This window comes from Lucilia sericata, unplaced genomic scaffold (genome assembly GCF_015586225.1).
Source record: "Lucilia sericata isolate MDLA Ls3-8-SP2 unplaced genomic scaffold, ASM1558622v1 Contig000642F_arrow, whole genome shotgun sequence".
Classification (NCBI taxonomy): domain Eukaryota; kingdom Metazoa; phylum Arthropoda; class Insecta; order Diptera; family Calliphoridae; genus Lucilia; species Lucilia sericata.
The window spans coordinates 28,625-41,733 of NW_023994648.1; the positions used below are offsets into that span (position 1 = coordinate 28,625).

The 13,109-nt window shown below is 32.5% G+C and overlaps 1 protein-coding gene across 1 annotated transcript; it reads right to left on the reverse strand.

Annotated features, from left to right (window-relative positions):
• Positions 1-6,542: 6,542 nt before the first annotated feature.
• Positions 6,543-12,537, reverse strand: LOC119606973 (putative SERF-like protein). The gene is made up of 3 exons (XM_037960656.1): positions 12,285-12,537; positions 11,852-11,957; positions 6,543-6,785 (listed from the first exon to the last, which is right to left on the reverse strand). The coding sequence occupies exons 1-3, from the start codon at positions 12,289-12,291 to the stop codon at positions 6,707-6,709; spliced, it is 192 nt and encodes a 63-aa protein (XP_037816584.1). The 5' UTR covers positions 12,292-12,537; the 3' UTR covers positions 6,543-6,706.
• Positions 12,538-13,109: the final 572 nt, after the last annotated feature.

Sequence of the window (13,109 nt, forward strand, 5' to 3'; positions counted from 1 at the left end):
AGTCGTTCTTCACGGACCGATCTTCTAGGAAATTTGTACAACATTTTTTTAAAAACTAGGAATGCTATCTGGCACAATTGTTGATTTATTTTGCTATCTCTTAAAACCCTTTTAACTGCTCGAATTAGGAAGAATATGTCAAGAATAGTTCGTAATATGATTGTATCCGATCGCATACCAGATACCAATTTTGACGGGAACTTTGGGAGAGTGATCCCAAATAGAATGTCAGGGTCTAGAGGAGCATTAGAGAGGATATCCATAGGAATTCGTTGGTACACAGATGGCTCTAAACTGGAGGACAAAACGGGCCTGGGATTCTACATTGAAAATCTAGAAACAGGAGAATACTACTGTCTACCAGCAATAATGGAGTACATAAACTGGATTAGAATAAGTGTGATGCCAACCATATTGGACTGGAAGAGAGCCTTTGCCCAATACTCTTCCAGAGGTAAGGTTTGCTTAATATGGGTGGCAGACCACTCGAGAATAACGAAAGGGCGAAGATACTTGCTATTGATTGGTAAATCGTTCGACACAACGAGGGCACGATGATAGTCGAAGGGTTAATGTTATGTATTCTGAGTGGACTCACAGGATTACGGGCACAACTATACAAAATTGGTCGAGCAGATTAAGAAGAATGTAGAGCATGCGGAGAAGACAGTGAAACTCTGGAACACTTTGATTGTCATTGTCAAGCTAACGTTGGAATTAGACCCAAATATCTCGGAAGTGATTTTATTCCAGATATAACATTCCTCTTGAACATAACGAACCTTCATGAAGCTCTATATAAGGGTTTCGCCACCAATATTTTCATGTAAAGGGCGCATAACAATAGTGGCCTGTGGAGTATTTCTTCGGATTTGGTGTATAATACATCCTAATCTCAACCTAACCTACAAATATTCTTTCAAGTTTAGTCAGTGGTTAATTGGTTTTCTGCAAGCCTAAGTTATTTACTAATAGCACAGTTAACAGAAAATATGGACTATTACCGCCCCGATAGCAGAACCTTAGACTAATGTAGAGCATTCGGAGAAAATAGTGGAGCTCTAAAACACTTTCTTTTTCAAGGTTGTAACTAGATCCAAATATTTCGGATGTGAGATATAACATTCCTCACGAACATAATTTGAAAATGTTGAGGAGTTACTTTAGGGAAATTGAGTTTCTGAACATCGGACCATAACAGCTTCATAAAGCACATAAGTAAAGGGGCGCATAACAGTTGCGTTGGCGACCTAGGTGTATTTCTTCGGATCCTGTTGTTGTTGTAGCAGCGACACCTATAATTACACGTATCGTTATCCCCTACTCATCTTCTTAGCTCTGGTTATCCAACTCAGTTGGATCTAAACCCAGTATCCGAGTATCAATTATGGGATTTGATTTGCTCTGCAGTTAAAAAGGTGTAAACATTGTGTGGACCTATACCACACGCAGGACAGAGATCTTGAATAGTGCCGTTTATTCTAGACTAATACGAGTTGCGCCAATACCACTCTTCTAACTCAGTTAGATGGTGGTTCATGTGGAATATTCGAAGACATCTCAGTAGGAACTTTTTTGATAGCATGGTGTTATGTTCCTTAACCGAAAGTATCTTCGTCTTGTGATGTAGGTGTTCTTTTGACGTCATTTAAATACAGTTCGTTACGGGTCTAAGGGCTGTGTTTTAACAGCTTTGAAGCTTCTTCCACTGCGTGCCCCTAACTTTCGGAGTCCACATTGGCACGGAGTAGTTTACCACTGACCACGTTTGGTAGATAATTAAAAAGGTTTCTTTATCTATTTCTAAAATGCTGCCGGCTGGAGAGTTAAGTACCTTGTTCCTACTTCGAATTTTGTTGCACAGGTGTGCTCGGAGGATTAGGGGATATGGCATAGCCGATCAGAATGTGATTCAGAGCAGATTGGTATACATTAAGATGGGCAAAATACCATTAAACTAGTGAAAATTTCTATAAATCAACTCAATGATAAAACTCAAGGAACCTATACAATTCCATAGGGTATACAAAAACAAAACAACAGCCATCAAAATTTGGTGTCACCAAACATTTCGTAAAGTCACAATAGACAGAGATTGTCTTCAATGTTTTTAGTACAAGTGGTTACATTAGACACAATGTGATCATGTTAAGTTTAGACGTCTATGCCAGCAGACCATCTCAACGAAGAGCTATCATCATCATGGTCAATAGTTGTTTAAGATTCTTTTGTATCGGCGGTTGTTGTTGGTAACTTTTTTTTCAGTTGAAATCTTGGCTTTAATATTAATTCTAAATACCTTATTTAGTTTTGAATGCTGTAGCAGTTAGTTGCTGTTAGTTATTGTTGTTTTTCTTGAAAATATATTTTGTTTTTTTTTGTTTTCTTTTCTTAATACTCGTACTAGTAGATGTCCTTATTTATATGATAAGATTCCGTTAGGCATAATATTTCCCACTACTATTTACTATTGAATAAAAATAAAGAAAAGATTTTGATTGCAATTGGTTGGAATGGATTGAATGGCTGGCTGGTTGTTTGGTTTGGTTGGCCTCAATATCTTTTTATGGTTTGCGTGCTGATGTCTCTTATATTTTGTGGCAATTTTTTTTTCTCTTCAGTTTTATTTGTTTATTGTAAATATTTCATTTGTGGCATATTTAGTTAGACAATGTAGTGCTGGACATAGTTTTCCTATAATTGTTGTAGTTGTTATTACTTCTGCTATTGTTGTTATTATGTTGCAGTTGATTTGGATTTAAATTTCTCTAGACCAGTGTATTTATTCCTGGAATTAAATGTTTTGTAGTTTTGAACACTTAAAACTGTTAAACATTTGTTGGAGATTTAAACACTCGCGCGCTGTCTTTGTTTTCTTCGTCATAAGTTTAGTTAGTAGACATTTTGTCACTTGTATTTTAACATTTCCATGAATTTAGAAAAAGTGTAATTTTGCTTTTGTAAGCAATTGCTACTTCTTATGCATTTACTGTTTGTGGAACACTATGTGGAGTTTTTAATAATAAACGAAATGAGTACAAATTATTGCTTCATAAATTATGAAGGCGTTGAGATTTGTGTAAGGAAAATACTTGTTAATGAAGTTGGGAAATTTAAAACTGCTTGAAAGTTGTTCAAGTCCACAGATTTCTCTTTAGCTTTATAAAAGTAAAATAAGGAAAACCTTTCATTCTAATGTTAATCTGTGATCAAGTTGTATAAAAATCTTCTATAATTTCTTAAACAGTGACACAATTGTTGAAATGCGTCTATATTCTATTAAAATCGGCTATATTTAGTCGAATCGACTCTACTGTAGTCAACAAGGTTCTACTCTAGCCAACAACACTCTACTCTATTTGCGACTAGAGTTCACTCTAGTGCCGACTAGACTTTACTCTAGTTTCGACTAGACTTCATTCCAGTATCGACTTGACTTTACTCGAGTGTCGCCTAGACTCTAATCTAATGTCGACTAGACTCTTCTCTAGTGTTGACTAGACTATAATCTAGTCGACTAAAATTTACTCTAGCTTTGACTGGACTTTACTCTAGTACGACTAAGCCTTACTCTAGTGTCAACTAGACTTCACTCCAATGTCAACTTGACTTTACTCGAGTGTCGACTAGACACTACTTTATGTCGACTAGAGTCTCATCTAGTCGATTAGAATTTACTCTAGTCTCGACTGGACTTTTTTCAACTGTCGACTAGACTTTACTCTAGAATCGACTAGAATTACGCTAGTGTCGACTAGACTTTACTCGCGTGTCGATTACCTTTTACTCCAGTGTCGAATAGACTTCACTCCAGTGTCGACTAGACTTTACTCGTCGATTAGACTTCACTCTAGTGTCGATTTGACTTTACTTGAGCGTCGACTAGACTTTACTCTAGTGTCAACTAAACTTTACACTGTCGACTAAACTCTACTCTTAATGCTACTGCCGACTGGACTTTATTCAACTGCCGACTAGACTTTAGTATCGACTAGAATTGCGCTAATGTCGACTAGACTTTACGCTAGTATCGAATAGACTTTAATCTAATTCGACTAGACCTCACTCCATTGCCGACTAGACTTTACTCGGGTGTCGACTAAACTATACTCTAGTGACGACTAGACTTCACACTAACTTCGACTTGACTTTACTCGAGCGTCGACTAGACTTTACTCTAGTGACAATTAGACTTTACTCTGTCGATTAAACTATACTCTAGTGTCGACTAGACTTGACTCTAGTGTCGATTTGACTTTAGTGTCGATTTGACTTTAGTCTAGTATCGACTGGACATTACTTTAGTGTCGATTAGACTCTACTCTAAGTCGACTAGACTCAACTCTAAGTCGACTAGAGTCTACTCTTATATCGTCTAGACTGTAATCTACTCCAGCCGTATTGACTGTCGACTCTATTTAAGTCGCTTTACAATAACTCTGAAATCATTTATAGTTATGACTCGTTTGTAACTTGAAGGTTTACGGGAAACACTTATCTCTCTTTGCACTAGTGGCCAGTTACCAACTGCTATAATGTTCCGTAGCTGTGCTCCCGCAGTGTTTATTAAGGCTTTGAGGTCTTTGTGGCTTGTATAAAGGTACCCACATTTAACGATCGTGATTGCGCAAGCTCGTAGAGTTTATCACGAATCGAACGTTTGCAATTTGAAAGCAGAATGTCAACAAAGTTGTCGTTATGCTCTCTTGCTACTGAGAAGCCCCGTTTCGCAAGGAAATCCGTATTTGTACTGCCAGGAATATGTTGATAATTTGGGATACAGTGCAATCCTACTGTGGAATATTTCGCCATCTTTTTATGGGATGTGCGGCATTTGAGGACCAAGTTTATATAGGTGTATATTCGAATATCAACATTGTATATTCGATAGAACCTGAGACAGTTTACAGAATGCTACATTGATCAGGAAGTTTAAAGGAAACTTCTGTTCCCGTATGTGCTATTTAAAATCCACATCCTACACCGTTTTTTGTTTGGAGACATCAGTATAAATGACCCAGTACGGAGAATCGAATCCATCACAAGATTTTTTCAAAAGATGGTCTAGGGGTGTAATAGTCAATATTGCCTAGCATTTCCCAAAGGCAATTGAGTATGGCAGAGTTGACCGAGTCATATGCCACAAAAAGGTTGTCCGGAGTCTAATCGCCCAGTTGAGATGGCAAAAAAATGCCCTATATGGAGTGGTACGAAGGGCGCAAGTAATCATTGATGTTGATGTACTGAGGATTCGTTCAAATTTCCTGCTGTAGGTACCTTTTTGTAAAAGTTTCCATCACCCGAGTGCATCATACAACAATATGAGCTTTATTTCTATGTCGATGAGCCACTTGGTATTATTAGGTGTATATCCCAGGACTTACATTTAGCCCTTCTACATGAGTATAGGGCCGCAGCCACTTTCATCACTCTGGGGATTGAATGTTAATATGCCATGATAGTTTTGAATCTAGGATAACACTCAGGTATTTTGCACTATCAGATAGTTTTAGCTCTAGCCGTTTACACAAGGAGGAACGAATGCAGGTAAGTAGTGTTTTTTTATGGAATTACACAGAAACCACTTTAGGTAATCGAGGCAGTGAGTGTTTTGAGGTTTTACTAGAGCTGCAACTATCTCAACATATTGCTTAATGGAAAGACTTATTTTTATTTTTCATCATATTTTTAATCCAGAATAATTATGCTCTTTATAGAAGCTCAGTTTTGTAGACTTGTACAACTCGATCGTAATTTAAAGCAGTTCCTAAAAGTATGCTATATTTTCCCGTTGTTATATTTTACAGTATCGGTCTAAAACAAAAGCACACAATTCTTTTTTAAAGTAATTTTTATATGCTTGGGTTGATATTTTTGATGTTTATTTAAGAAAAATCACACAAATGTTCCTTTTTTTTAATATTTTTAAATTTTATTATTATGCTATTTTTTGCTTTTTTCTATTATCGATATAATTTATACAATTTTTTTTATGGTTTACAGTTTTGTATTCACTTAAATATAAATTATTTATAATTTTTATTTTTCTTTTTTTTTGTTAAACTTAATATCATCTTATAAAACTAAGAAATAAAAAAAGTTAAAAGAAAAAACTATTTAAAACTAATCACTAATACACAATTCTTTTTGTTTTTCTCTCTCTCTCTCAATTTCGAATGATTTCATAAAAAATGATTGATGGACAATTTAATTAAAAATTTACTTTATAGAATAGGTTTTATACAAAAATGTATCGTGGAGGGGGGGGAGTACTTTGTATGTGTTTAAATATAAATTAATTTTAATGAGAAACTAAAATATAAATAATTCTATTTGAATTTATTAAAGGAACTTCAAAGTAATACCAAAACGGAATATATTATTCATGGAGTGGAGGGAGTGAGTGTGTAAAGGAGAAAAGTTGTTTAATTGAAACTATTACAGAATTTAGCCGATTTTTAAAGAAATATTTTGACTACTCTGTAACAGCAATTATTAACTATAGTTTTTGTTTTGTAGAGTGTAAAGAACACATGTATTAGAATGTTTATCAGTTTTATACATTTTGTTTCTTGTTTTTTTTTTTTTTTGGAAATCACTTCGTTTGTAGAGAATTTGTTATGAGAGCTGTGGATAGTTTTAATTTTTTCTGGCTGTTTTTTGTAATGAATGGCCTCACTAAAATGTGTCAAAAAAGTTTTTCATTTTATTTTACTTTGCCTGCAGCTTTTGCAGCAGCTTCCTCCTCTTTCTTTCGTTGTTTCTCACGCATTAAGTCGGCATCTCTGTTTCAAAAAAAAAAAAAAAAAAAAAAAAAAGATTAAAAATTTGTTATTGAAAATTGGGTTTGAAGTATGAAAATGAGGAGATGAAAAACATGACTTGAAATTAAAAATGAAATTAAACTGAAAATTGTTGAGAAAATGTTGCTTTCTGAATTAACGTTTTAATTCTGATTCTGTGAAAGCTTTTGTTAGATTATTATACACATTAACAACTTAAAATCTCATTGATTCATAGGTTTTCTGTTATGAAAAAGTGTGAAAATAAAAAAAAAAAACTTTAAACAACAAATGATTTTAATTTGCACTTTTATTAGCATATAATAGTTGTAGAAATACATTCAAAATCTTATAAAAAGCATTTTTTAAATTTTTAGAAAAAAATACCAAATTTTGTGCTAAATAGTTGAGATATGACTAAAATCCCTATATTCTTTACAACATTTTCCAATATTGACTAGGTAAGGTTCAAAGGGCCTTTCGAATATCTTTCGTTTAACATACATATTGAGTAGGTTTGGTTGAAAGGGCCTTTCGATCATAAATCTTTTGAAATTGATTAGTTTAAGTTAGGTTTAAATGGCAATCGTGTAGCTGACTTGTGTCCATTAAGTTACTGATATCATTATTGATCGCAGATATTACTCATTGGTTCCTAAATTAAACAACCTGGTATCAATAACAATATTTGCTCCCTACCTAAAATAAAGGGACAGCTAAAATAGCGTTCCCTTACTCGTAGTTAAACTTAAGCAGTGAAAGAGTAGATGTACAAAGAGTCATTGCATGCGAGACCTAATGGTGCTGGCAATATTTCCAATAACTCAGTGAACTGGGTATGCTGATACCTGGACTCTTATCTAATTTCTTGGAGCGTTCCTACGACCATTGGATTTTCGCTCCAGAACGATTCGAGTCCTACTTGGCCAAACATTGTAAAATCAGCCACGATCAGTTTGAAAGTTTTTTTTTTCAAGAAAGAACTATTAGTCACTGTCGAATTGTTACAACAACAAGTCCCAAAGGGCATCATATAGTGGATGAGTATACTATAGACTAGACTATGGACTAGCCTAAATCCTAGGCTACGGTTTAGGTTAAGAAGGGTTATAGACTAGACTATATACTAGACTAGAAAATATACTAGACTAAAGACCAGACTATAGACTAGACTGTAAAGTACACTATAGACTAGACTATATACAAGACTGTAGACTAGAGTAAATACTATACTATAGACAAGACTATAGACTAGAGTATATTTAGACTATACCATAGACTACACTATAGACTGGCCTATAGAATAGACCAGACTACAGACTGGACTATAGACTAGACTATAGACTAGACTATATACTAGACTATAGACTAGACTACAGACTAGACTACAGACTAGACTATAGACTAGACTATAGACTAGACTAGACTAGAGACTAGACTATAGACTAGACTATAGACTAGACTATAGACTAGACTATAGACTAGATAGACTAGACTATAGACTAGACTATAGACTAGACTATAGACTAGACTATAGACTAGACTATAGACTAGACTATAGACTAGACTATAGACTAGACTATAGACTAGACTATAGACTAGACTATAGACTAGACTATAGACTAGACTATAGACTAGACTATAGACTAGACTATAGACTAGACTATAGACTAGACTATAGACTAGACTATAGACTAGACTATAGACTAGACTATAGACTAGACTATAGACTAGACTATAGACTAGACTATAGACTAGACTATAGACTAGACTATAGACTAGACTATAGACTAGACTATAGACTAGACTATAGACTAGACTAGACTAGACTATAGACTAGACTATAGACTAGACTATAGACTAGACTATAGACTAGACTATAGACTAGACTATAGACTAGACTATAGACTAGACTATAGACTAGACTTTAAACTAGACTATAGACTAGACTATAGACTAGACTTTAAACTAGACTATAGACTAGACTATAGACTAGACTATAGACTAGACTATAGACTAGACTATAGACTAGACTAGACTATAGACTAGACTATAGACTAGACTATAGACTAGACTATAGACTAGACTATAGACTAGACTATAGACTAGACTATAGACTAGACTATAGACTAGACTATAGACTAGACTATAGACTAGACTATAGACTAGACTATAGACTAGACTATAGACTAGACTATAGACTAGACTATAGACTAGACTTTAAACTAGACTATAGACTAGACTATAGACTAGACTTTAAACTAGACTATAGACTAGACTATAGACTAGGCTATAGACTAGACTATAGACTATAGTATAGACTAGCTTATAGACTAGCCTACAGAATAGACTACAGACTGGACTATAGACTACACTATAGACTAGACTACAGACTAGATTATAGTCTAGACTAGACTATACTAGACCCTAGAATAGATTAGGCTTTAAACTAGACTATAAAATACACTATAGACTGGGCTGTAGACTACACCATAGACTAGACTAAAGCCTATACTTAAGAATAAACTAAAGACCAGACAATATTCTATAGACTAGACTAAAGTCCAGACTGGACTGTAGACTACACTGTAGACTAGAATATAGACTAGACTATATACCAGACTGTAGACTAGAATGCATACTAGACTGCAGAATACACTATAGACTATACTATAGACTGCAGACTAGGTCTATAACCTTCTCAAGTTATAAAAATAGTTGCGTTAGAATAAATTAAGCTTGAAAAGTTTATGAAAATTCTAGTTTATAACAATAACAATTAAACACTGCTTATTACCCTATGTTATTGTGTATTTAAAGTTTTAATTTGAGCTTTTAATAGATTATTTTATTGAATAATAAGATCACAAGTGTTTCACTTTTGTAAGCAAATATTATAAGTAAACAATAATGAAATATGAAGATTTTTAATAGAAGAATGTGATGAAAGTAAAAAAAACAAATTTCATTAAATTACACATAATTCTTAATAAAAATAAGAAAACATATTTGTAGATTATTTATGAGTCAATACTGGAAAATATTTAAAATCGTAAAAACTTTTAATGAAACTTGTTAATGAAGCAGAAAAAAAAAACATCTAGACTTTTCCCAAAAAAGAAATTAGTTTTAAGCAAAAAACTTAAACTTTTTAATTTAAATTAGATTTGTTTAGTTATTTTTATATTTTTCAAAAAAATAAACAATAAAAAATAGTAACAAAACCCCACTACTATCAAAAACTAATCTGAATAATTAACATAAATTATAAATAAAAAAATTCTTAAGAAAACTGAAACTAAATCAGGCTGATTTATGCTATTAACTGTTTTTTTGGTTTGCAAAAAATATTTTGCGAAATTTAAATATTCATATAGATTAATGCAAATTAAGGTAGCTAATAAAAGATATGTTTAGAGAAATATTAAAACGTGTAACATTTTATAATCTAGAAGTTTTAAGAACAAAATGTTTGAATTAAAATTTCGCAATCTCTGAGGTCTGCATATATTTGTTTTTGTAGACTTTAAATGAAATATTTTGTCTTGGTTTGATAATAATAACTTTTTTTCATTGTATTTGCAAAAAGTTCAAATACCTATGACATCAGGTTTTTAGCCGGGAAGAACAAAATATAATATCTAGGGAGTATTACAAGTTATAACACATAAAATCTAAATCTAAAGTTATGATTCTAATTTCCTATGAATGGAATACGGGAACTGTGACAAAGCCCTTATTCAAGTTACATTGTACTTTATTGATTTAGATCGAAGTTTATGAGCTTTTTCATTGTTATATTCTTATCTATCATTACTCTGTGTCTTTGCTTTAGCCAACTGCAATTAAGCAAGACCTTTTGTGAAGTGAATCAACAGCAGTCCATTTAACATGTATTCCAGTCCCACTTAATGATAATTTTTTTCCAAATTGTAATGATATTTTTAATTATAATACTAAAAAAAATTAAATTTTATTGGACACATCAACAGTTAGGATGGCATTTTCAGGCCCACAACTCATCAGTAATCTTCTTTGTCATACGATACTGACACTTGTTCTCTATTTAACTCATAAATTTTGAATAAAATTAAAATTGACTTTTGAAAAAGCTGCCGCAGGAATTCGAAGCAGTACTTTATGAGAATCCATGACCAACTAAAAAGAACCTTCATATCCATTGAGAACTGCTTTCAAATCTGTACTTGCGATGAAGAATGGATCCATTACGATATCCCAAGTATCCATGTCGTTAAAGTAATGCTCTGCATTTGATGGGACCAAAGATGGTCTATCAATTATGAGATGCTGCTATCTAGCCAGATCATAATAGGGATAATTGATATAAAATCGTATAATGCCATCATGATAACAAAAGGTAGCTAAATCCGGCTTTGCTCGGGTCCATGTTGATCCCTTTGTAAAAATTACAACAGAAGCTTAGCAATTCTTCTATCGCGGAATCCAAAATATGTAAATTCGTTTCCTTTATAACACTTTTTGTACTGGTGAACTGATCTAACTTAGACAAGAGACCTTCACCCATTAGATGTCAAGATAACTGATAATAAATATATCAGATTTTAGTCTATAAATTAACATTTTCTTGCCATCATACCTATGATGTCTAAATGTAAGTCGGCAATGATAGTTGCATTATCTATAGAAGGACATAGCAGACTTTTTATGATGCTCTATTTGCATATAAAAGAACTTACTGCTATCTTTCCCTTAATGAAATGTAGTGTAGTACATATACTGCATTACGTTAACGTTACGATCAACTAATTCGACATCTACTAAAGGCGCTAATTGTTTCAAAATTATAATTCGTAAAATAAATAGTAATATCTTCAATTTTCAACAAAATTAAACTTTAAAATTTTTATTTAAAGCACTTTTTGAACCACTTCAAATCTGTTTCTTAACCAAATCAAATGGCAAAGGTCAATGACCCGGTATACATAAATTCAAAACAGGAAATCATAATTATATGAATATCAATGGAATTATGAAATAATAAAAATGCATAAACTAATAAAGTCTAATAAAATTTATTAAAAAAATACCTTTGTTTACGTTGTTCAACGGTTAAATTGTCATTACGTTTGCCTTTATTTAATTCAGCTTGTTTTTTGGCGTTCTTTTGACGGGCTAAATCACGTTGATTTCCACCTAAAATTTAAAAAAAAAAAAATACAAAAATCCCCATTAGAAAATACAAAAATTGGCAATGAAATCAATAGTACTTCACAATTGCAAACAAAATCAATTTTTTTCTAAATTTAAAAATAACTTAAAACACGCACCAAACAAAAACAAATTTAGAACACTTTATTAATAAAAAAAAAACAATTACAAATTAAACAATTGACACCATTAAATAAAAAAAATTTAAATTACTTATTTTTTCAAATTTCTATTTCCTTTAGTGCAGATAAATTTTCTTCAACCACGAAAAAAAAACACTTTTCTTTCATAAATTTTCTTTTTTATACTTACGAGTCATATTTGTTGCTGTTTATTGTTTTATTATTAATTTATATTTAAATAAAAAAATAGTTAATTGTATTTTTTAAGGACTCTTTATATTGCGTGGCCAAAACGCCAATTTTTATTTAGCTAAACTTCTATACAAAATTTTACGTCTGTGTTCTGGATTTTTCTGAATCTATTTTTCCTCTTGCTACCGTTCAGTGCTGACAACGTTTCGATTAAATATTGTTTTTTGTTGTTCTTATTCGTTCGTTTTTTATACTCGTTGTGTGTGCGCAAGCATATGCTTGTCGTCATGTAATTGGCCGTCTCTACACGGTAAAGTTGTATTTGTAAAAGAGAAAGAGCTAGTTTTAGAGGAATGTACGTGGAAAAATGTAACGGTTTTAAAAGATTTGAATATTAATTTGAAATTTAAATTCTTTATATATTAAATGAAAAAATTTGTATTTCGTTAAATAGTAGAATGTACCAACGACTAAAGACTAGGCAATAAAACAGATTAGACTATTTTAGACTATAGATCAAAGATTCGACTAGTTACACACTAGACTAGAATATTGACTAGACTACAGACTAAACTAGAATATTGACCAAACTGTAGGACTAAACTAGACTATAGACTAGACTATAGACTAGACTATAGACTAGACTATAGACTAGACTATAGACTAGACTATAGACTAGACTATAGACTAGACTATAGACTAGACTATAGACTAGACTATAGACTAGACTATAGACTAGACTATAGACTAGACTATAGACTAGACTATAGACTAGACTATAGACTAGACATAGATAGACTAGACTAATAGACTAGACTAGACT

Coding starts and splice junctions, on each gene's coding strand:
- LOC119606973 (XM_037960656.1), bottom strand. Junction 6,786..11,851: donor GTTGAACAACGTAAACAAAG/GTATTTTTTTAA, acceptor TTTTTGAAACAG/AGATGCCGACTTAATGCGTG.